The 26,312-nt window shown below is 38.5% G+C and overlaps 4 protein-coding genes across 6 annotated transcripts in view; 3 read left to right on the top strand and 1 right to left on the bottom strand.

Moving 5' to 3' along the window:
- Positions 1-3,921, bottom strand: part of LOC134826243 (uncharacterized) — a 60,045-nt gene extending 56,124 nt beyond the window's left edge. For all 3 annotated transcript variants that reach the window (XM_063838548.1, XM_063838546.1, XM_063838547.1), the window contains exon 1: positions 3,896-3,921. The gene's annotated coding sequence lies outside the window, so the exon portion shown is untranslated. The remainder of the gene's footprint in view (positions 1-3,895) is intronic.
- A 2,780-nt stretch (positions 3,922-6,701) lies between these two features.
- On the top strand, positions 6,702-9,805 carry LOC134826242 (activating signal cointegrator 1 complex subunit 2-like). Its single transcript, XM_063838545.1, has one exon. It carries the CDS (start codon positions 7,320-7,322, stop codon positions 9,513-9,515), a length of 2,196 nt encoding a protein of 731 aa, XP_063694615.1. The 5' UTR covers positions 6,702-7,319; the 3' UTR covers positions 9,516-9,805.
- A 151-nt stretch (positions 9,806-9,956) lies between these two features.
- On the top strand, positions 9,957-22,698 carry LOC134826241 (multiple PDZ domain protein-like). The gene is made up of 10 exons (XM_063838544.1): positions 9,957-10,106; positions 10,204-10,329; positions 11,210-11,428; positions 11,565-11,678; positions 12,080-12,628; positions 15,634-15,885; positions 18,125-18,277; positions 18,697-18,804; positions 19,333-19,485; positions 21,078-22,698. The coding sequence occupies exons 1-10, from the start codon at positions 9,972-9,974 to the stop codon at positions 22,071-22,073; spliced, it is 2,805 nt and encodes a 934-aa protein (XP_063694614.1). The 5' UTR covers positions 9,957-9,971; the 3' UTR covers positions 22,074-22,698.
- A 194-nt stretch (positions 22,699-22,892) lies between these two features.
- Positions 22,893-24,818, top strand: LOC134826468 (probable acyl-CoA dehydrogenase 6). Its single transcript, XM_063838850.1, has 6 exons — positions 22,893-23,105; positions 23,262-23,718; positions 23,879-24,019; positions 24,128-24,269; positions 24,394-24,538; positions 24,681-24,818. Exons 1-6 carry the CDS (start codon positions 22,913-22,915, stop codon positions 24,815-24,817), a joined length of 1,215 nt encoding a protein of 404 aa, XP_063694920.1. The 5' UTR covers positions 22,893-22,912; the 3' UTR covers position 24,818.
- Positions 24,819-26,312: the final 1,494 nt, after the last annotated feature.

The following is a 26,312-nucleotide window of genomic DNA, read 5'->3' as shown; positions in this document are numbered from 1 at the left end:
CAACATGGTTGCTCATAGTAAGCCCAGAGTCCATATGTATCCCAAGATTCTTAACTGTGCTCACAAATCGAATAGTTGTGTCACTCCCAAAATTCACTCCCTTTATATTGATCTCTCGTAGGACGGACATAGGACCAAAAACGATTATCTGTGTTTTACTGTCATTCATTGCTAGAAAGTATTTTTTCATCCAAGCTCTAATAGATGCAAAGCATCCCCTGAGCTTAGAGAGTAACGTTTCGTACTGGTTGATGGGTTTAAATCTCTTTAAGATCTGGTGGTCATCTGCATACCCATAAATTGTGAAGTCCATTCCTTGTACAAATCTATAGATGGATCTGATATAAAGGTTAAACAGAACAGGTCCCAGAACTGAGCCCTGAGGAACACCAAACTTAATAACTATTTCTTCAGAGAGAGTAGAACCAAGTCGAATTCTCTGAGCACGACCTTTTAGAAAGCTAGTAAACCATTTTAACACAGTGCCCCTTAGTCCTATCTCCTTCATGAGAATGTTCAGTAAGACATCATGGTCTACAGTATCAAACGCCGCCGATAGGTCAAGCATCATGACAACTGTAGCACTCTTTTCATCTGATGCAACTAGAAGATCATTCCATATTCTGATCAATAATGTTTCTGTGCTGAAGGTCTTCTTGTATGCAGACTGTTCTGGGCAGTGGAGATTATGCTTATCTAAGTGATCGTTTAGGCGCTTTAACACCACTCTCTCGATTAGCTTCCCAAGGAAAGTGAGGTTTGAGACAGGGCGAAAGTTTTTCAAGACATTAGGATCAAGAGAGTTACTTTTCAGGAGGGGAACAATATCGGCAAGTTTGACTCCGTCCATTGAACCTTGAGATAAGGATGCATTAACAATCTGTAGAAGTAATGGTAGCAGAATGCTGATGTTCTCTTTAAGCAGTGTAGTAGGTAAGATGTCAGAAGGTGAACATTTGATACCAAACTCGTCAATGATTTCCTTTAGCTCATCTAATGTGGCAGGTTCAAAGGTAGACCAGTGGTAGGATTCGGGAGCTTCAGCAGAAGAGTCTGATGGAAGAGTAAACCGATCATGATCCATATCTTTCCTAATGTTATCAATCTTAGATGTAAAGTAGGCGTTAAAGTCTGCAGCTAGCTTTGGAAGATCATCTGTGTAATCTGGCAGAGGATTAGATTGTTTACGGTCTAAATTTCTATTGACCAGCTGCCACAAAGTTCTTGGGTTGCCTTTAGAGTTTTCTACCATATTCTTAAAGTACTCCTTCTTCTTCAGATCAGCCATTTTAGAACATTCTGAGCTGATGTCTCTAAACATGATTTTATCTTCAAGCGTTGCTGTTGGTTTACGAGTTTTTGCCTCGGCTTTTCTTCTCAGCTTTCTGTAGTCCCTGTATTCATTATCAAACCAAGGTGCAGAATCAATAACAGATACCTTCTTGGAGACTATTGGAGCATGCTCATCTAGGAGTTCAGCACACAAGTCGTTCAAGTTGGCAACAGATGCACTCATATCAGTAGTTCCAATTTTCCCAAGATCAATCAAGTTTACTATATCGAAGAGATCACTGGTAAATTGGTCATCATCCACAGTCTTCAAATTTCTGTAAGTGATATCTTTAAAATATTTCTTTTCGAATTCCAAAGAGAAGTCACAATAGACTGGAAAATGATCTGATCCATGCCTATTCACACTATCAACCAAAACCTTGCATTGAAGCTGATTCTTGATAGAGAAGCAGAAGATTTGGTCTAGTGATCCACCAGCAACATGGGTTGGTTCATTAACATGATGATTAAATCCGTAAGACAGAAATAAGTCAAGCGTCTTCCTAACAAGCTTGTCATTCTTATTCTCAAAATGAATGTTCAAGTCCCCAGCAATGACGAGACAATCACACTTCATGGTGATGGCTGACAGAAGTAAATCAAGTTCCTGATGAAAGATAGAGGAGAGATAACCAGGTCGATACAAAGAGACAAACATGACCTTAGTGCCTGTTGCTGTTTTGATTGATGCAGCTGTGTACTCAAATGTAGAGAAAGTAGCAGAGCATTGGAACTGAGACATTGAGTATTCTCCCCTAAACAACAAAGCAGTTCCACCACCTTTTTTGTCTTTCCTGAAATTATGTATGATTCTGTAACCGTAAGACTTAATAATTGCAGTGGTGGGGCAGTTAACATCTGTTAGCCAAGTTTCACAGAATGCAGCAATATCAATGCTTTTGTCTGATAAGTTGCACATAATATCGTTTACTTTGTTAACAAGTGACCATGGATTGAAAAGGAAGAATTTCAGACAGCTCAGTGATTTCTGTCCGTGTTGTGGCTTTGGTAAAAAGGGGTGGTCTTTTTAACTTTCTCCTGCAAATCTTTGAATATGGGGCACAAAACAGGATCATAGGCTGCATGTAGAAGCTCATTGCCATGCTTACCAGCTTTCTTGCAGTTTGAACAACACAATGGAGCGGAGCGATCACATGTCCGTGTTTCATGTGCTCCTGCACAAAAGCCACAGACATGTTCACTTTTGCAATGACCTTGGTGACTTTTGCTATGGTGACCAAATGATTGACAGTTAAAACATCTGAGGACAAAGAAGCTATCATAGACTTTGCAAACTCTCTGAGTTCCAATAAAGAGCTTATCACCTTGTTTAGCAATTGCAGATCGTACAAGATTACTGACACGAACAATGGCTTTGAAGGAGTTCTGGTCATTCTTTAGGGGTACTATAGCTACTACATCAATTTTCTTGTCTTCTATACTGGTACCTGGATCATTGATGAGCAGATCTATTCCATGGTTTTGACTAACTATCATTTCCTTTATTTCCTCCTTCAAGTAATCACGCTCAAGACCAACAACTGTTATTCTTGGTAACTTTGTGGCTACGGTTGATGTACTATGTTGGGGGGAAGCTTTGCTAAGCTTCTCACGCAATGTTTCTGCCTCAGACCTAGAGTTAAGAATAACGGCAGTATCATTAGATTTGAGCTTCATTGTGTTAACAATACTAATCTTATTCTTGATGCAGCTTTCTTCCAACATACTTTTATCAATTGGTTTGCCACTCTGATCATTCTTAATTACAATCATGCTGCGAAGTTTCTCAGTCCTCTGAGAATCATCCCATGGGTTGCAGGGAGTCATTGGAGGTTTTGCTAGAGCATTGTTTTGCTTACTTGGCAAGATTTCCTTAAGCATCTCTTTTACACCGGACAGTTCTTCAGCAAAATTCTGCTTTAACTCCTCAATCTTTCTGTCAACGTAAACATTAGCAGCTCCCCCTGTGCTTTGCTCTGTCATCTCCTCTTTAACTGTAATACAATGGTTACAAAAGAACAAGAATCTGCCAAATCTTTTCTCATAGGACTTGGTGTTAGAAACAGCTGGTCCCAAATGGGAAGTGAAGCTAGATGGGGCACTAACACAATAGGAATCATCTGTGCAGCCTACCGCATGGAAATTGTTTTTACAGTCATAACACTGAACTCTGTAGTCAGGATTAACTCCCTCCTGACAGTGGTTACAACAATCATTTTGTATGATGTTGGGAGCAGCTATGTAGGTCCTTGTACCCTCTGTGTTCTGGGGAGAGAAATCAGTTATAGATGATTTAGGAGAATCAGGCATAGCTAAGTTTAGTAGGTCAGGGGTTGCTGTGTAAGGATTGTAAACTTGTAAGACAGTCGAGACTCCAACAGAAAACAATAAAGACAACCCACCGGAAGAGTTCTGACTTATGGGTCAGATACCCTTTGATAGTTTTGGTTTGAAGGGGAAGAGGGCTATCAAGGATAGAACACTCCTCTAGTAACTGTGTATCGCTTGTGTCTGTATCGCTTTTCAACTTATTGCCACGACATACTTTCAACACGTGCCATACCTCAAATTATTTGTTATATAGTAGTGTTGAAAGTATTAAAACATGCATCAACCTATCTCTCTGACAAGTTTATTCCAAACAAGTTCCAGAGCATGTAGCCAAACTATGCGGGTCCCCCGACACAAACTTGAAATTTCTAAACACAATTTTGTCTTCAAAGGTACGACTATATGGAACAGTTTGGTTGATAAAATATTCGACAAATGCACTCCTAATGAAAACAATGTCATGGTCCCTGGCTCTAGTAAATTTTCCGACCTTTCCTCCCCCATCTCAATTATCAAGAGCCGTATCAAAAAGCTCTTACTTGAAACCCAGCAATTGACAACACCTGGGCGTGAAATTGAGTGGCTCCCCCTAAATAGCTGGGGCATTGAACCAGCTTAGTCAATCAGCATCCCATCCCTTGCATACAACTAATTACAAAAGCGCTAATTATACCTGTTTCAAAAGCATCCTGTCTGGAAGTTCCCTGACTGCCGTGTGAATCTTTGGATCTATTTTTGGATCTATTTTTATATTGATATGATTTTTATATACCTATATATTCCTCGCATAATTTCCATGTCCGCCTGAACAAACCTGGCACCATCAAATCTTACTCTAGAAACCCCAGAACTCATCAAGCCTAGTCTGAATTCAAAACTAGTTGACCAGCTACGTACAGTTTCCTGGACAACTGGAACCTTTTGGGCCATGCACAAGCCAATAGCATGTATGGTCCTGCAGTGGGGTCTCCTTGTCCTTGGATCTGTGTTTTGATCCGTCTTTTCTTAAAATTTTCCATTTGTGTCACTTAGAATCACCTTTTAAAATGTTAATCGACACCACTGGTCTTAGTTAAATTTAGCCATGGCACGACTACTCGAACGTAACAGTTAAATAAGTGTGACATACTATTATATTCTTATAATTATATCATATGAATTGATTGCACTGCTAATAAGGTTCTGTAAATGCGCAGGGCACCTTCAAGCTTAAATTATTCACCTTACTGAGGCAGTCAACCAACGCGCGGCTTTATTTTTATGATATGATATGTTTTGATTGTTATTAATAAATACCAAAATTTAAATTTGTTTTCCTAAAATTTGTTTTCCTAATAAATAAAATACTTTGTTTTACTAAAATACTTTGTTTTACTATAATTTTTGCAACAAATTCTGCATCGAATGAGATGTAACAGTGTGCCATTTGAAAAGTAACAACCATAAACGTTTGGACTCTGACTTGTGGGTCACCTTGTGCAGTAATAATTATTTGTATCACGTTGCGACCCCCACGGTCGTTTCGACGCTACAGGGGGAGCCGCGCACTTCGTGCGCGGCGGGTCATACAACGTATGACAAATAATTATCACAGTCTTACAAATATATACCTCAATTCATATTTTTAGAAAAGTTTCAAATAATAGCCCTCGATTTACATCGAATATTACACCAGGTCCATTAGTCATCACTTAATATTAAAGCCCAGGTTATATTTCTACCGAAAGCACATTCAATAATTTGATACGTAAGAAATTGTTTATAGCTTGCTTGATATTGCACTAATTTGTCGTTCTGCGACCAAAATTGAACGTGGAATCATTTAATAAATCACTTTTGAGGCACCTAGACAAAAGCTACTTCCACCGCGCTATTGTGTTTTTTACGGGGAAATACGTCAGTAGCGTTTTTGAGCTTATTATTATATTCTCTTTCAAAGTATTCCAAGTGATTTTGATGAGTGCATATATTAATTCTAATTACATCGCAAAATAGATTTTATCCCGATTCATGAATAATGAAGTTTTTAAAAAGTTTCAGCAGTGCGCGCTATTTAATTTGGGGAGTGTGCTTTTGATGGAAATATAACTTGCGCCTAATATTAATTTGGGGCGGTTCAAATATAACTTAATTTAATCACTGAGGCAGGGAGTTCAAAAGTAGTATATTATATGGTCGAAATTTCTACGAGGTAGCGCGCGCCGCTTTCTTTTCGAGAAAAATTTTAGTGTGCAGAAAATCGCTATTAAAATCGAGCGCTATCCAATATTTTCTCTGAATTTATTTATTTGTTAGTCCTCTTAAATTTGACAAGCGTTAATGACATTATATTTTTTTGCATATTTAATGACTGTCGTATTTCTGATATTATCGGTCGTGTCTTTGTGAGAAAAATAAATGACTTTATATTTAACTTTTACTTAGCTACTGAATTGTTGATGTTTTCTATAATAGATGCAATATGTGTTTAGAAACAAGAAATCGGTTTAGCTTCGACGGCACATGTTTGTCTAAGTGGACAGACAATAAAATATAGTGCCATAGTGCAAACAATTAGCAGCAACTCTGGCTACCTAGTGCAAGCCTTACCTGTTGCTTATGATATGAACTCTTGTGAGTCTTCGAATAGTATCAAATCGGCAAACATACTTCTTTTCTCTAGCATTTCATTGATTTTGCATTTACATAGGTAAAATGAACGTGTCATGTCTAATTTTCAATTAAACTAAGCTCAGTTAATGTAAGAGCCGCTTTAGAAAGCACTGGAGTTTATCTCCAGGATTAAATTATATCGAGTTATATGATTTAGCTATAAGGCGGTTTATAAATGTTGTATTTAATCGCTTCAATTATGTTGCACTCCACAGATAAATCGATTGAAATCACTTTCAGTTTGGTGTTATATGTGTATAAAAGAAAATTTGGTCAATTTTAAGTCCTCATGTGGAATACTTTTTACTTTAATAAGACACATTTCGTTGTCCTTAGGAAGGCTGCTCCTCAATTTAATTAGGAAACCGAATCATGCCTACGCGTTGGTTGGAAGATCCAAGGAGTGCCCTTTAAATGTGCCTGCGGAAATATGAACAGTGTCTACCACACCCTTGATTGTAAATTAGGTGGATAAGTTTCCATGCGCCACAATACCATAAGAGACACTGCAGCTTTCTTCCTTCAAGAAGCAAAGTGTAAGGATATAAGGATAGAACCTGCACTCTCTTAAGTTTGTTTATGTACATTTTATACATAATTTATTGTAGCTTTTATATTGTGTACAATTTTACAGACGAAATTATCCCAGGGTGGACTCCCAACCCACCGCTTCGGCGGGTAGTTTCTACACCTTTCACAAGCAATAGCCACTTTGGTCTACTTGCTGCGAGGTGTCTCAGCTACATGGTTGGGGTTCCCCCTTTTTTTTTATTATTAGGAATCCAAACGTTTGTTGATTTAGAATGCTCCACTGAAATATTACTTAAATGAAACCAGTCTCTGTAATGATCACAATAAAAGTCACATGCTAGCCACAATTTTATTGAATGAATAAATCATATGGAACTACATGATATTTTAAGTTATTTCCTTAATTGATCTCATCAGGGAAAAACTGATAAATGTATCAATCATAGACGTAAATTCAACCCTTTTCCTTTAGGATGGCTTGTCAACCTCTTGACCTACAGGAGACTTCCATAACGCAAGAGAATGGACGTACAGAAATTGTCTCAGTTCTTGACAGATGTTTTATGCTTGAAATGAACTTCATGCAGTATAATGCATTCCCTATACACGAGAAAGCAGATAGTCCAATCCAAAGAGAGTGGCACCAGGAGATAAAGATACTTTGTTATGATTTAGAAACTCTACTTTCCTTTCCTCACAGTAAGTTTTGGGTGCAACTAATCCATGATCCAACTCTTCATTCTATGTTGTCTACGTATTTGCAGAAAGCTCCAAGATCATGGGATATTTGGGGAATACCAGACAACTTTATTCCCATTCATAATAAATTGAACAAACTTATCTTTCTCACCTTATTACGAATGTCAACAGATAAGGAATCCAAAGAAAAATTCCTGAGTCCTGATGCATTTGGTTACACAATATATGAGAATTATATGTTTGACATACCTAAGATTATCGATATCTGCAGTTTATATGGTCATCCACACGGTGGTAATGGAATTCTTGTCAATAAGATGCTGACTAACATCTTTACAAAGCAAGAAAGCTATGTTGATGATCTGAAAATGGTTGCCCAGCAATTGAACGAAAGTGTATTGACAAATGTAATAACAAAATATGATGAAGCTCTGACGACTATTGGTCTGTATGACTTGCTCTGTTATTATTATGACACCTGTATGTCACTAATATGCTTGTTTTCGACTTATCCTCCTACTATGAACTATTTTAATGCCTCTCAAATTATCACATCAATTGCCACCATCTATTCCCATCTTTTTCATGACATCAAAGCAAAGCTGAAGAAGATGTCAACTCCTGCCCAGGATCTACAGTCTCTAAAGTCAATTATAAATCGTGGCCAACTAGCCACAGTGAGACTCATTCACAGTGTAATATGGCAGTCTTGTTTTATGGACCAGTTACTTGATGATACTTTACCAACTGATGAACACACTCGCTGTGCTGAGCAGTTTATCGCAGCGTTTTCACTAATTCTTGGGGATGTTCACTTAATGACAAAATATTATCATGAGTGCAACTTGGCTAAGACATTTGCTTTGATAAAAAGTTCAAAAGCTGAAGTGGGACAAGATCATTTTGATTACATTCTTAACGCCATTGAGGTGGAGAAGAGTCCTGAACGGGACACTAGAGATTTGGACAATGTACATTATGAGGGATCTCAAAATTCCCCAGAAATCTTAAGTAAGAAAACTAAAGACTCTGGAAATCCGAATTCTGGAGAGCCGCAAAATATCAAGTTTCTTCTTACAAACATTAAAAACATATTTCCTCAATTTGATGATAGTTTCCTGAAAGAATGCTTAGCTGCTTACTCATACTCTAGTGAAGAAGTTATCACAGCACTGCTGGAGGACAATTTACCGCCTCATCTTAATTCTCTCAAATCACAGACTGCAGAACAAGAACAGCCCGGTTCATCAAAAGAATCAAGTTCTAGCTTTCCTCCTTTGAAATCATTGAATAATGATCAGTCTTCCTCCAAGAGTTCAGAACCTGCAAGCAATGGATCCTATGCATCCAAAGTTTCATCGCTTCTATCCTCCAGACAAAATGTCTTTGATGGTGACGAGTTTGATGTCTTTAATAATCCGAGTCATGAACTTAACTTTGACCAAATTCATATCGGCAAGAAATCTCGTGAGATTATTGACAGTGAGGCATCAACCACAAAAAGGTTTCTTAACTCTAATCCAAAGTTCAACTTGGAGTATGATGAATATGAAGATGAATACGATGATACTTACGACGGATTAGTAGCTGCAGCAGACGGCAGCATGGCTGATGAACCATCTGAGTTTAAGATTAAACCACTCAATGCACCATTACCTGTCGAGGAAGAAGATGATAACGAAGACGGAGATGATAATGAAGAGCAAAATGGCACTGCTGCTGCTCATCAAAATCAGCGAGGCAGATATGCTCCTCGAGGAAACAATCCTGGTTCGAATAGATCAAGAGGCAGAGGAAAGAATAATCAAGGTCAGGGACCTGCTCGAGCCGAGGATAAGAAAGGACAAAAAGCTGATGGGAAAGTCTTACAACAAAGGAAGCGAGATAATGAGAACAAGGGTGTTCGGGGAAATCATAACCGTAAACGAGGTGCAGATAAAAAGAGAATGGGTGGAATGCTGCACATGTAATGTTCGATTGCTTGTTTAGATTGTTTTTAAAGATCTTTGTGACTTAAGTTTTCGTTTTGAATTGAATTTGATATTACAAATTTTACGAAATTTTTCATAGAACTGGTATTAGTTTTCATGTGGCCAATCTATCAAAATGTGGTTGAAAGATAAATTATATAATTTGTTATTTCCATATTTTATTGCGGGGGAAATATACATTTTCTTTCTTCTTTTAGTTGTAATGTTACATCCCTTGTTATGGATAAAATTAGGAATTTCAGTATATTGTGATAGTTCAATATTTGACTCGTTTGACCCATGTTATTAATGGTGGCACAGCTCTCTAAGTAACTGGTGATCAAAAATTATTCACTTTAAAATTCATTGCAGAGTAAAATCTAAAATTGGTTTCATACTCAAAGGTATGTAGTTCTAACATAACATGTTCTCATTGATAGGTGGTATGGCCTCTTGATGTTGACGACGTCATGTAGAGTGCAGAACAAGATGGCTCCAACGGCAAGTTGGGCAGCTTCCAACGGGTCCCCTAACAATGTCATTAGTTTTGCCCAGCCCAAGTCTAAACGTGCTCCTGTCTCTATCCTCAAGGTTTGTCTGTTAATTGTTTTAGAAATTATACTTTAGTTGAACTGCTATTGTGTCATTTCATCGGTTATACGCCAGTTTCTAACTGCTCCCTCCGCAGAAAGCGGACTCTGACACAAGCAGTACTTGTTCTAACAGCAGCATGATAACTTGCAAGAAGCAGTGCCGGTTGAAGGTGCTCAACACTCTCATTAACACTCACGACTGCTTCGAACGGATGAGACAGGTTTGTGACTCGTTCTTCTTCTATCGTTTAATAACAGGTCCCGGAGATCTGACGTATATAAAAGCAAATAACTGAGCACGTGATGCGATAAATTCCAGTTCCATTTTATTAATTTATAAATTAAGCTGCGAAAAGTTGATGATATTATAAGTTTATCGGCATTCTTGTACTATAAATCCAAATATTATTTGGGATTATTCTATCAACATTCAACAATGTATCGTCGAAAATAATTTCTATTTGCATTTACGTACAATTTGTCAATAGTTGTCTTGATGTCGAAGGTGGTAATTTGCATCATCAACATTTAAATGTAATAGCTCTCGTGTATAGCTTTGAGATAATATGCTTTATAAAAATGACAAGCAAGGTTACAGCTTGACAGAGTTTTAGAATTAATTCGTGTTCAGAATATATATGTTTTGACAAGTAAATAAGATGTATTTTTATAGATTCAGGTCCCTTGAGAGTTTTATGGGAAGGATGAAATAAAAGAAACTTTACATCATCCTTGTTGATCACTCTTATAGCTGACAGTAACCAGTAACCACAATCGTTCAGACGACTACTGTTATCCCATGTATCATTTTCATAATAATGTTAAAGTCCGGGCCAGTTTATTTCTCAAAAATTGAAAATTACTAGAAATTAAATGGTTCGGTTGGTAAGTTCGGCTTTTTTTCTATTTCAGGGAAATATTATGAGTCTGTGACGGGACATTTTTGTTCCGTTTGTAATTTGATCATGATGAACTGGTCTGAAATTAGGCGTTTCACTGTACATAATTAATGAAAATATGAGTGATTACAAATCTTGATTATTGTAATTCGATAACTGATTATATTATAAAAAGTAATATGATTACATCATCATCTTTCAGGAGCTGAATGACACGTACGGTAAGATAGATGACCTTGAGGGGGAAATCAAGCTGCTTAGAGAGAGCCACCAGAGCAAGGAGCAAGTGTTGCGGAACCAGATAAAGAGACTGAGAAACGAGCTGGGGATTGGGGGAGTGCTGGATGTAGGCGAGAAGATCTGTGTTAGATTGACCAGGGAGAACAGAACCTTCGGATTTAAACTCTTAGGCAGGGTTGAGGTAAGTCACGTGATATCTTTGTGTTTTTTAGTTACCAGCCTTACTTTTAACGATAAAACCAGTGTTGTATGACCGCGTGTTCCATAATTTACACACAATGTTTACTATGTTGGGTAAACATTGTTTTCGTTACCAGGGGGAGGAAGTAACAAATGAGGAGGAGGACGCGGGAGTGTCCATTGCCTCCCTAACTCACGGGGCACCCGCTCACAAGTGCGGCAAGATACTCATCAGCGATAAAATACTAGAGGTACGAATAAAACTGTTTTTATTTAGTTGATTTGAATTACCTTTGAACTGTTCAGTAACTAATGGTCAGGACACAGTGTTTGAACCGCCTCCCTAGTTGTACACAGTACACGGTGTTAAGATTGCTGTATTATTGTTGAATAGTGAGCACTTTCTGATGATAACACCAGGACCTCTTCTGAGACCTGGCTCTCAGACTTTAATCTAATCAATTTCGAGTCTAAACTTGAGCTCGACATGCATCTGCTGCAAATGAGATCATGTCATGTTGTATCTTGTACACGTCATGGTGTAATGTGTATCGAGTATCAACCAGCTGCACCCATACTATTTGCTGTGATCTCTTTCTTTTGGATTGATCTAAACTAGAAAATAATAGTGATTATATTAAAATTGTTTCAGATAAATTCTCAAGACATGAGTCGAAGTACGTGTTCAGAAGTTGAGACCTTGATCAGAAACTCTCCAGACACCATGAATCTGGTCCTGTTGAGAACCAACGACAGTAGACCCTACAGACCTATCCCTAGCACACCCACAACCCCCACCAACACCACTACACCCCCCTCAGCACCTTCAGTACCACATATATCCTCCTCCCAACACAACACTCCTCTCGTCTCAACCCCCAGATTACCCTCTAGTTTAACTTACCAGCCAGTACCTCCGCCTCGCACTACTTCCCAATCTCGCTATCAACCTCACACGCCTCTTTCACCTCGCTCACAAGCCAATCACTCACAAACGCCTCACTCACAGACCACTCCAGACCCCTCGCCTCGTCCTCAGACCCTCCCTCTCACAAAAGATCACGTGTCATCTCTCTCGGACCCGTCCCATTCCTCCCTACCTCGCTCACTCCCTCTCCGACTTCTCTCTGACGAGGACTTCGACAGACTCTCAGCTATTGGACTCCCTGAGGACAACTTGGACGACAGTCAAGATAAATGTGTAAGTTGATACCGCGTATGTCTTCTTCATAGGTCAACCAATTAGATGCATTGGTAATGGTCACGCGGGAACTCATTCCTGATTTCAAGAGGGAAACTCCCTGTTATTTAATTATCAGTTTAAAGTGCTCACCGATGATCAATCGAAATTTGAACTGTAACGGTCACAATATTAAATCAATTTGGAGGCAGTTGGACCATATTTATATCCAGATATAATATGTATGTAAATTCCCTTCAATAGAAATTAGATATTGACTTAGAGCTTACTGTAAATCTCTCATGATATTATACTACGTCAACAGCTGACAGTAAAACTAATTTAATAGCTAGAATTATGTAACTAAGGACACAGCGGCAGTGAGCCACCATTTGAATATTACCGCTATAATATGTACTACATGAACCGTTACACTTTAACAACTAACGATAAGAGTCGTGTAAGTGGTCTATTCATAATGTTGGGATTATTAATCTGATAACTATTTCTAAGAAAAAAAATGCTGATCCAGAAGAATAATAATACTCCCATTTATATCTTTACATCGCTCAGTGACCAAAACATGAAAAACGCTTTGTTTTTACGACATTTATACTGTTTGAAAATGCTTGAAATCAATTTATCAATTAACCAAGTTAACTTTAAATAGTAAACACAGTCTGATTGATCGTCTTCTTCAACCCCAAATATATGGATATCATCAATCATCATACAATGTCCTTCATAACCTATCACATTTCAAACATTTGTCTCATGGATAAAGAACTGTTGCGAAGGTTCATCCCTCAAGTTATCTACAGCAACAGAAGTAAAAACACTATCCATGTTACTATTTGCAACTTCGTAGTTTCCCTCCTGAGTTTTATTGAAAAACTGGGTTACACTTCCTGAAATTTCAGAAGATTTTAATCGTATGAATTTCCGGAAGCTTGGGATGGTAAGGCTGTAAATATAAAAGTTAGACATGATATTCAATGCTATCAGAAACTCGGCAATTCTCACAAAATGATTTTTATCTGAATCTGACATGGCCACATAAGGTACAATACTGCTTGGAATGACAGAAATGCAATACACTGTAACCGTGGCAACCACCATCACAAACCCTTGCCATCTTCTCCGTCCTCTACTACGATAAGCAATCTTCCTTGATTTGATCAGGTAGATCAAGGTACAAAACAGAGCCACCATCACAGTTACAGTTGGGATGTCCAGTGTTAGGACAGTAGCAACTATTGTTATCACTTTCACTGTAGAAGTAGATCTGGAAGAAAGACCGTAGTTTATGTTATAAGTCGTGTGACTGAACACAAGTCCATCTGTATCAAATATGAACCGTAACACTGGAAACACATTAACCAACACCCACACCCCTCCACAGACTATGTGGGCCCCCTTTACAGTCCAACATCTGGTTTGTAGAGGATACCTCAGTAGCAGAAACTTTCCCGTTGATAACACACAAATCAGAACGTTAGCTGCTTGGAACGTGGTAACATCTAAATATAACATTATGTACGCCAATGTTTCCCCCAGAATCCACCGTTCAGAAATAAGTGATATCATGGTGGGTAAGACAAAGGAGATAGTTGCCAGGAGATCACAGACAGCTATGTGTTGCATCACAACTACTATAATCTTGTTGAGTTTTAGTGCGTTGTGTCGGATTGAAGCTACTAGAATGATTGAGTCTCCAATCAATGAGGATATAAGCACTATCAGGAGATAAGAAATCCAGAAATATTTTTCTCCTTTGCTCTGTATTCCGTAATCGGTGTGGTTGTCGGACAAAATGGTCATAATACCTCAAGTGTAATTACCGAAACAAAACTGGAAGGATTATTATTAGAAAATGTGTTTACTATCGCAAAGTAGGGTCACTAAAAATCAACTTTAAAGAATAATGTATGGTTCTAACTTGTATCGCTAAATCAACATTTGTAAAAGTAGTTAACATTGTGAGATAAATTCAACAGAAAAGCGAATGTGTGTGACCTGCACTACAAAGTGTAGAAAGAAGTGGAAGGATGTTCGTGCATAATATTTAAAGCTATAAGTACCAACCCTTAACAAATTATAGTATCTAGGAGGAAATACCATTGTTCAACCTAAACATAAAGCACATGCTGTTATAAACATGTTATAAACACTACAGCACACGTGTCATGAAGGAGAGTTAATGTCCATATTTAGCAAGTATAATGCTCTAAAAGTCAACTATATACTACGATCTCAACCACAGAAATAACTCCTGTGCTGTCATTTGTTGAAATTTTAATTAGCAGCTACCAAGTGGTTTGTATCAACCGGAAATGGATTCTGTTGTGATATTCATTAATGTGACATAATTAGGTCAGTTACTGTCAAAAATTGGAATATAATTGAATATTGCATCATTTAAATATATTGTACACCTTCGAGAGTAGGACCTAGAGACGTGGTTTCCCTGCACTTTCAGTTGTAAATGTTACCGAGTCTTTTAATCGAATCGGAGTGGTATAAAAAGACGCTCACATTACTTCAAAATAATCGTTATATGCTCCAATAATTTAATAATACTATACTGTTCCCATACTGCTATTCAATTACCCCCAATAGTTGTATGACCAGTCCTGAGAGGAACTAGAGCCGATTTCATTAGTCTGGTTCGCTGTTAAATCTGTGCTTTCTAAATAATTGAGCATGGGCCACCGGCCAAGGCTAAGTAGCCATTGTAGGTACATGTAGAGTATGTTTGTTGACAAATATCACACCTTCTGGCTATTTCATACCTTGGTTCCTTCTGTGTAAGTAAAGTTATTGTCACGCTCGGTTACAGTTGGGGTTACAGAGTTACAGTCTTGGTTTGGGTTAAAATTGGGATCATGGGTGATTATTGATTGGGTTAGTTTTAGATTCATGTCTAGTGTTTACCATGTGAACCGATAAGTCGCCTCAGCGCTTTATCATCGATAATGCTATCTTCTTAAAATAAACATTAGAAACTGACCCCCTTACAATTTCAGTCTAACCTATCGGATATCAGCATAGACCCTGACGGAGATTACTTAGACTACACGATAGACAGTGAAATCAGCAAACTCAGCCCCGATCCCAACGATCGTCTGTTATCTCCTAGGAACCACGTGACAAGTGACCAAGCTAGTGATGATCACATCAGCAGCGACTTCAGGAGCGAAGCTACGGATATAACAAAGAGTGATGCTACGGATATAACTGATGTTGTGGATATTCTAGGTGATCCTCGGGAGTACGAGGTGAGACCTTCTTCTCTCTTTAATTTGGTTATTATTCAAGTGAGGTAGTATATAGTAATGAATAAAACTTATTATATTGTGGCCCCGGGTCACGGTTAACTTACGGTTTCCTCCGTAAACGGAAACCTCTATATAATAAATCACCAAAGTCTCAAAGTCACTTACCATCACACACTGATCATGCCGCTGAAGAAGAAAGAGTGCGGTGACTTAACATTCTTTGTGTAATTAATCTCAGTTCCTCAAATCTGCCTGGAACACTCACCTTATAGTTACTTCAATAGCTTTGTGTCACAATGTGATAGGCGATGGCCATTAGTAACCATGGCAACCACCAACACATTTACACTCTAATAAGTTTGTCCCATTATTATGTCCGGGATGTAGAACTTTAAGAAGCCCTGTTTTGTGTCACACGGTTTATTAAATTCGTGTCAAGTTAGACCGGATTGGATATTTCAATCTCTTCTCAAATATCATGCTAACCTTATCTTTTCCTTGGGAATGCTACAGAAGTCGGAATCTTTGAATAAAGCCGACCAAGGATCACAATCACCTTTGTCCATTGTCCAGATGTTACGATTACATATTTCTGGCTGTTATTTGAAACCAAAAGATTTACAATTCAAACGATCCTTGGAATTTGGCCAAGTGATCTTTCGGACGATTTGATGTGCTCAGGAGAATGACTTCTTGCAAATTTACGGAACTGAGTTTTGCTAATGGCTTTGCATGCAATACATTGCTGGAATAAGTAGCTTCTCGTGCCTGATAGAAATTGTTGTCTGTACTGAAACACAGCTCCGCTTGCCAGTACAGACGGAGTTTAAAGTTAGTGGTTTTAAAACGGCTGTTTTGAATCACTGGCTTAGTTTGTGTAGCAGCCGGCTGCTTGCTGTTTCAGTATCAGTTCACAGGAAGGCAAGCAAGATTTTAAAATAATACTTGGCGCTACTTGATACGGTGGTATGATTACGGCACGGTGTTTATCAGGGGCGTGTTTGTCATTCTTTAATAAATTGATGCTCTGGAAGGAACATTTAAAATTATTTGCCTCCACTATAGGCGGAGATTAATCAAAGCATGGCCGACAACTGACAAGCCTTCGAGTCCTAGACAATCTTTAATTAAACCAGATAGAGCTTTCAATTCTATAAATCTGAATTAAGAATGTATCAGGTCACTATTTAGCTGATGAAGCTGTTAGTTGGCTCTTATTTCAGCACTATAAATGATTCACCCTTGTAACTGTAACTGGTATCTGATATTGTTAACAGTTGCAATTGTCCTCTAATTCAATGTCCTAAGTGGCAGCATGTTTGCTGGCAATACTAAGGATTACATGAAAAGGACCCGCTCTGCAGCTCAAGTACCCGATTACATTACCGAGCACTGCTCGCTGTTGAGATCTTCCAAACGACAGTTCTTGTGAAATGCAATTTGTACGAGATTCGTTATGAGCACCTTGGATGACAGTGTCTAATCTGATGGGAATTTCTGCAGGATAAGCGCAAAAAACCATGGATATGTTGGAATTTCAGGCCATTATATTTATCGTGTAGGCAGCATCACAACCGTGATGAGTCGTACATGATATACAATTATAAGCACAATATGCTTCTTATTTGTCTTTAGAGGAATGTGATGGGAATGTAATCTACTGATCTATATTGCTGACAGTCAACTACACACCCTATACGTAGTAGCTGAAGCTATAGCTAAAACTTAGAGTGGTCGGTTTTAGCTATCATAATCACTTATCACCGTTTAACTTATCAAGTTAGAGTTAGAGGCAATTGGTTTGGAGATGAAGACTGACAGCAGATATCGGTCAGCATCTAGTCTTTATTGCAAGGCTTGATCATGATATTGTATGATCATTGATCATACCGACATACCATATCAATTATCTCTAAACTACACTGATAAGTGATAATGACACGTGTCTGTTCTATAGACTATATTATAGTAGATTACTGTACTATATATTTTCTCGGATGAGTCTTCGAAGGTGATTTTACCCACGTACGCAATTCTCCACATATTCCGGGGTCAATGCTGGTAGTATTCTCACATGTGCCTGAGTAAGCTATTCCTCTCTACGACTGGGTTTAACTTTTTTCAGCTCATGTGACTGTGAGGCCATGGTACCCGCGTTACTGGTGTCCTCCGTGCATTATTACCAGGGTCAGAGACAGATATTATAGTTATAACCACTCTCTAACTCCGTCTCTAACAGGAAATAATACTGACGAAAAGAGAAGGAATGCTAGGAATTGATCTAACGTACGGAACGGACACGCTACAAGGTGCTCTCTTCGTACATTCCATCAAACCTGGCAGTCCTGCTGAATTGTACGGTAGACCGCTTCTACATGACCAGATTGTAAAGGTAGCTGTTTATTTCATATTTAGTTTTAATGAATATCCTTTGTATTTAATATGCTTTATTATATTTTTTCTTCCTTGTTTGGTATCATCAAAACTGTTGTGTACAGCTGATCACTTGCAATGATGGTCAAGTAAAATATGTCTATTTATATCATCAATGCAATATATTTCGTGCGTCAGTATCATTAGATTTCTTCATGTGACTGAGATAAAAATACATTTGCATATTTAAGAGTAATTGTTTCAGTTTTTAGTCTATGGGACTTTGCATTTTAAATTGTTTCGTTGACTAAGAACAGGTTATGTTATAATTGTTTAAATAATATAAATAGTATAAATGTTGTAGAATCAGAAGAGTGATTGCCGATTGGGCTGTTAGTTTTGTTTTGACCAGAATTGTTAACATTGACTTTATTTCAGATAAACAGTTTAGAAATAGGTGTGGATATAATGTGTGACGAAGTTAAACCCCTTCTGACAGACGATAATCCGTCAGTGAAACTTGAGCTTGCGCGGCCCAAGAAACACGTGAGTGTCACATGTCACATGTCACATGTCTAGCTCATGTTACTATCTACTGTTACTGCTACTGTATTCTGGTGTGAGGCTCGTATCATCTAGACACAGAACCTGAAATATTTCATAAATTCTGATAAACAGCGCTATAACGACAAAATAAAATAATAGTTGCAAAACTGACCATTATACAAACAATTTCTTCTTATTTCTTCCGGCCTTTTCCCCATCAATTTCCTACACACATAACAATATTGAATATCATTATCTATAAATTGCTGAGTGCTACAAATCTAGTTAAGGACGGTAACAGAAATCATTAACCAGAACGCGCCCAGGAATCCCAGCTATGTGCCGACACTATATTATGTGGATATAGATCCACCTGTTCACGCTTCTTACATAAGGAGGAGCCCCTTCTACGTAATTTACATACAAACCATTGTACACATTGTTCTTTTGTAGACACAATGTAGATTGTAGATACCCACGTTAGTTATAAGTATAGAGCTCTGTACCAATGGTTGTCTGTTGTTTCAGGAAGTCAGGATAAAACGAAAAGTTGGACAAAGTTTGGGGATGATGGTGGCGGTTAGTAAGGTGGAGGATGACAAATCTGTTATCATCAGTACTGTCGACCCTAACGGGCTTGTCGCCAAATATGGTCTGATAAAGGGACTTACTTTGTACATGGTGAGTCCATTAAGATTTTAACAAAATATTATATGTAGTTTGAATTCCTAATCTGTACACTTCTGTCGAGGGAACCACGTGACGTTTATCTTGCAGGCAGGCGCGAGGACATTTTGTCACGGAAAGCAACAAAATCGTCAGGTGGCAGTGTTAATGTCACGTACGTACGTACGCGACGTTACACCACGCGCAAAATAAAAACATAGCTTTTATGATTAATTAATCGATCGTTCGTTCGATTCTATCTTATTCGATACATATTCGGTTGATAAATCGAATAAAAGTGGTTTTCGTCAGATTGATATTTGTAAGTTTGTCAAGCTATTTAGCAGATTCTTCAGTAGGTTGTGCTTAGATGCTCCTTCATAAAGATGAAATTGCTAGGTAACCTATTGATCCCCTACTAATAGGACACTTCGCACGTGCTAATTATCAATTTTGATATTTCCACATTCATACGCTTGAAAAGACAACTCGTATAACTATCCTAAATCATTTAAAATGGTTTTCTCTACACTCTTCAACAAAAGATCTAGTTACGAGATCACAGAGGTTGAAAGCATCAACATCGAACCCGATTTTTCGGTTCCTGCCATATCTCCCGGTTCAAATTCTCGCGAGGAAAGAAATAGCTCCTTCGCTCTTCCAGGATTTATTGGAGAAGATACGGAGGTTCTTGGATGTGCTGATTGGACCGAATCCTTCACAAGTTGTGAAGAGACTAAAGCCATGCCTTCCTTTAATTTACTCCCCAATGGAAGAAGGAAGAAGAGTTTCCGAACGAAGATCAGGAACTCTTTCAACAGAAAAATGAATTTCCGAAGAGCTGCGTACGCAGTCGATAGTCGGACTACTTCGGTGGGAGACAGTCTTACTGCATCATCAAAGATGGTAAAGACTTTTGTCCGTGACACCATGGAACGGCTGAGGCCAACTGAGGCCAACTGGGCAGACTTTGACGAGCTGTTCAGTGGAACCAACACACAGTTCATTCCACTCATGAACATGAACCCTATGACAAGACTATGAAGAGGTGTTTAGAGAATAAAAAAGGAAACTTAAAGTCTAAAGAAGACCGAAACTGATATACAACTCTTGTAGTTTTATAAGCTGCTAATGAAAACATCACAAAGAGAAATGATTGAAGTTCCCTCCGAAGATCGAGGCAAAACTGACGTCGAAGAAACAAAATTGCATTTCACATTATTTATTACTTATTATTGTTGTTATTAAAAAAGGTGAAAAAAAACTGAAAAAAAACCCAAAAAGTACAAAAAAATATATATTCCATAAACACAAAAAAATATTTTCTATTTATTCTTACCACTTTCCGAGACCCGGACCCGAATTTGTAGTTTTACTTGTACTAAAAGCTAATTATAAGCGAACAAATCGAGGACAATCAAACTCATAACTGGAAAAACTGTATCTTCTGCACTGGTGTGATGAATTCAATCAGATATTAGGTCCGGGATAATGATCAAATAATCAGTGTTGCTGCTTTTCCTCTACAGATTTTTTCATATGAACAGGGTTTTAACTTATTTACCTATTTCATTTTCTAATGTATTTAATTTCGCCTTCTCTTTCAGGTGAACGACGTAGCGCTCTCAGGTCTGGGACTTAAGCAGGCGGTTGAAATCCTTGCCGGCTGTGTTGGAGAAATCACTCTTACTGTGTTTGTACATCCCAACTTTTCGCCGTACCAACCTCCGAGACCACCGACGCCCTACCCTCTACCGGGACAAACCGAAGACGAAGTAACTGAGAGAAGTGTAAAATTCAGTCTTCCACCATCTCCCTCTAGATCTAACACCAGCGCTGGTTCTATTGAGAGTTTACCCAGAGATCCTAGCATTGGCTCTTCTCCCAGGACAAGCTCCGTCGATAGATCTCCTGTTAGAGGTCGCAGTCCTATCTCTAGTTTTGACGAGAGGCCAAGAGTTCTCCAACCTTTCCCTCGAGGTTACGGGAGCCCGTCAATGAATCTGATAAACACAGATTGGTCACTAGACAGGTCCTTAACTACTGAGAGTAGTCTCAAGTCTCTTAGGTCAAGTAATCGAGACGTGATACGAGGTCCGGTCCGGGTATCTCACAACACAATCCCAACAAACATCCTACCCATGCCGGTCAGCTTGGAGAGCAGTTTCGCTGAAAGTAGTTACAGTACCCCAAGCAAAAGCAGGCCAGTGCCAACTCCACACCCCTCCCTAAACACCTCCGCTACTACAGCACCGCCTCTTCCCACATACGAGAACCTACACCGCTCCTCAGTGGTCTCGTCAGAGTATGAGAATATCCAGGCTAGGTATCCTGACTACAGAGCAAGTCCTGCACCCTCGCTCCAGCGACCAACCCCACAAACCCCTCGACAAGCTCCCTCCCCAAGACCCAGAGTGGTTGGCCGCTCCCCTCAGATCTCGCCAGCTCCTTCTTCTTCGGCTCAATCTTCTTCCAATAGAGGGACTCCAGGGAGAGTAATGGGGCGCCGTGAGCGGGCCGCTGTAACCGGCGATAGAAAGGTCCAATTTGGCGGGTTTAAACCTATTAATCCTGCTCGAGATGAGGATGAACATTATGTGTAGAGATCTGTTTACTTTTTGTTGGAGTTTAATTTTTTCGATGTGCATTGTAAATTTAAATTAAGATCAGTAAGCTGTTATTGCAGTGTGAAGGGTCAATTTGGTCTTATATGTCATGGGATTAGTTTTTTTGATTGTTTAAGAACATCAGCCTATCATTAAATTTCCGTGGTTTTCAATCGATGATCACAGTTTACTGTGTGCAAATCAATGATGTCTTTGACACAATGCACAATACACATAATATTGTCTTTATATATCATGTCCATACCCAGGATACATGACATAAAGAATTTGGTTTAACTTGTTTGTATGAAAAGCATCAATATGGGTTTTACGTCACAGGTCTAGGACCAGCGTTAAAGAATGTTATCACATATTTTTAACTTGATTTTTATCCATATATTTTATAACAGACAAGGGTGAAGTCCCTCAGAACAGCATGTAAATAATTAATAAGTTATCATATTATATTTTATTGAAAGATGTAAATTAGATGTGAATAGTCATTTTCATTCACCTAATTCCCCTTTGTAGATAGAACTATTTAATTATATTTTGACTGTATAACATTATATAACTGTTGATTACTGATTATAGTTTACGTTTATTTTTGTTCGAAGTTGAACACGTTGTCTTATTGTTCTTCTACTTCTAGAGGGGGTTAATGAAGCATAAATGACAGTCTTTTGGTAACAGAAGCTTTTTAAAAGTGTTAATCAGCTATTCTTCAAATTTTTAGCTTAATGATAAATATGCTAATCATATTGACTGTTTATCCAAAAACTAAAAGTCTGTAAAATTCCACTAATAAGATACATTTAATTAGTAGTGGGATTGCGATGATACGGAGGGGTGGTATATGCCTGAGGAACTCTATAAAACTACACCAGATAAGGAACTTCACTCCCACTGCAGAACACGAGGCTCTGAGAGAGAACCTCCTGAAACTAATAGAGAAGGAGATAAACCCGCACTGTGCGAAGTGGGAGGAGCAAAAGAGTTTCCCAGCTCATGAAGTGTTTAAAATACTAGGTGTGTTCCTTCTCCATTTAAGTGCTTACGTAAAATGAATCGTGTTAATTTTTTTTTAAAATGTAATCAAAAAATTCAACACTGACGCTAAGACTATTTTTAATTTATAATGTCGTTTTTATTATTTTAGATTGTTAATCCAGATTGATATTTCAGGGGATGCAGGCTACCTGGGTATCTCCAAACCAGTCGAGTATGGAGGAATGGGTTTGGACATCAGCTACGAAGCTGTGGCTGCTGAAACGTACGCGTATATCAACTCAGGGGGAGTAGGGATGGGTATTGGCATCCAATGTGACATCGCCACCCCAGTACTTGTAAAACACGGCACTAAGAAGTTGAAAGAGTTGTTCTTGAGACCCACCATCTCCGGAGAGAAGGTGGCTTGTTTGGGAGTTAGTGAGGTTGGTGGAGGGTCAGATGTTGCTTCACTGAAGACCACTGCGCGAAGGGATGGGGACGATTGGGTCATTAACGGCGGGAAGATGTGGACCACAAACGGAGCACAAGCTGATTGGATGTGTCTGCTGGCGAACACTTCTAAGGGAGACCATCACCGGAACAAGTCTCAGTTTTGTGTCCCTATGGATACCCCTGGGGTGGCAGTTCACAGGTTGGTGGTTAATATCTACTCTTCCTCTATCATGATAAGACTATAATTTAACTCATACTGGTGCTGGAAACCTTAATTCCTCAGTATAGAAATACTGCCCTTGTAAAGAATAAATCAAAGCAAAACCATCACTAACATGCCGTAATCTCTATCTGCTCAGGGTGATAGATAAGATGGGCATGCACGCCTCTGACACAGCAGAGATAACGTTTGATAATGTCCGAATTCCACACGATCACATTATCGGAGAGGAAGGAAAGGGTTTCACTTACCAGATGCAGACATTCCAGAACGAACGCATGTTAGTTTACCTCCTTAACATTTAACTCTGCCCCTTTTCACTTTTACATTTACCATTTTACTTATGATCATACAATTAGATCAAGTAGCTTATTCCGTGATGTTTCAGCTACATAGCGGCGGGTACGATAGCAGCAATGGATAGGTGCATGGCAGAGACTATTGAGTACACATCGCAGAGACAGGCGTTTGGAAAGTCTATCCTTGATAACCAGTACGTCCATTACAAGCTGGCTGAGTTTCAAACCGAGGTATAGTTTCAAAGTTTGAAATTTAATAATATATTTATTTTTCTCATCGGGTTCTGATATTTCATCATCTTATTAATCAGCTTGTTAATGATAATCAGCTAAATCAATTAATCCTCTTTTTCAGTTGGAGTGTGTTCGGGCTCTGTATTATAAGTGTATTGACGACTATATAGCCGGAGAAGACATCACCCCTCTTGCTACAATGTTGAAATTGAAGTCTGCTAGATTAGCTAGACAACTTACAGATGGTTGTCTCCAGTTCTGGGGAGGTAATGCACATTCCTTTGTCATGATTTCTTGCAGAACTTATTGTATTAAAACTGAAATATTAAAACCACGATTTGTAAATGTTCCACACCTAAGTATTTTGATACTGTCAAGAGGCCAGGTTTCTCAAATCAATATCCACAGGTATGGGTTATACGGACGACGTCCTTGTCTCCAAGATGTTCCGGGATTTGAGGCTAATGTCCATCGGAGGTGGAGCAGATGAAGTGATGTTGAGTATTCTTTGCAAATTCATGGGCACCTCACCTGACATGCGATGAGTGCAGTTTTTAAGAGATCTTACTGAGTATTGACTGTTTTTGCAGATTAACTACAGCAATGCTCTGCTTATTGAGTCATAGTCTCGACTTGATTAAATTTAACTGATTTTATAGGATTTATCCCATTTTAAAAGTAATTTATTCTAATTTCAATTCAGAGAAATATGAAGAAATCTTCTTTTATACGTTTTTATAAAAATATGAGATCGCTCACATATTTTGTAGTAGCCCCCAAGGCTAGTTTACCTAACAGTATATCTTTTCATTTTTATTCAGAAGCGTTAACATTAAACCATTTCTAAATGAAATGCATTACTTTATGAAATATCGATAAAATTGTTAAACAATTGGGTGATGATATTTTATATTCCTTCTGGAATTTTGATTTTTATGTGGCTTAATTTTTGTGTAATTTTCTGTCAGCTGTTATTGTATCAAGTTTATAAATTGATATCCAATTATTTATCCGTTTTCAAGGTGATAAAATCAAGTTTCATTTGGACTGTTCAACAATTACAAGCTCCAGACGCATGGGTTAAGGAGTTTAAAATAGTTGAGTAAGCGAAAGGTCGCGTTTTCTGGCCGTCCAGCAGATTAGCTGTAACTTTAAATTTAATTTACATTTGGTGTTCAATCAATCGATCGTTCGTTCGATTCGATCGTACTCAATACATATTCGGTTGATAAATCGAATAAAAGTGGTTTTCGTCGGATTGATATTTGTAAGTTAGCCAAGTTACTTAACACTAACAGAGCGTATTTTATCATATTTTATACAACCTGGGGACCCCAAGATTTACTGTTTATGAGCATGCATGCAGATATCAGATTTGATTGACGGTGTCAACCCATCGAGATCGTTGCTCTGCGAAGCAAGAATGCTAGTTTGCGCGGCGCGTCGAAGCGGCGAAGTCCTCCAAATATCAGATATGAGTATGACGGAGTGGTAGCAGGTATAGTAGGCCGCGCTCCTACTAGTACTAAATCGCTCGCCCAAATTTTAAGAAAATTCTTGTGAAAAGGTCCTTTGGGTGTGAAATTGATCTGAATCTGTGTTTGATTCACGATGTCAATCCTTCGCAGCTCGGTGAGGCACAGTGGTGCATCTCGCCGATCTACCGATGCGAGAAGCATTATTTGATGCGCGCGCGACCCAGTAGTGCATCGCGCTACAAAATCTGTGTATTTTTGGACGCTGATTCCGAATCACCCTAAGTAAAAGGGGTGCACGATAAAAATGAACTTGCTCGGGTTTTAAAAGTTTTTGTACCACTGTTTTCTAAAGACTGTGAGAATTTTCACAATACCAAATTTGTCATACTATTTGTTTATTTTTATACCTTTTTGGAAAGATCAGTGAGTTTCGCCTAGGTGCCATATTTGATGGTGCGCGGCTTTTGGAGTAAAAGTCGCGTAATTTGACCAAATTCGTTGATTTTTGTCGTATTATTCGGATATATCTTCGGTTCCTTGACACTTGAATTGTGAATGAGAT

This window comes from Bolinopsis microptera, chromosome 2 (assembly GCF_026151205.1).
Source record: "Bolinopsis microptera isolate Bmic1 chromosome 2, MBARI_Bmic_1.0, whole genome shotgun sequence".
NCBI lineage: Eukaryota > Metazoa > Ctenophora > Tentaculata > Lobata > Bolinopsidae > Bolinopsis > Bolinopsis microptera.
This window is presented reverse-complemented; position numbering and strand designations above follow the sequence as displayed.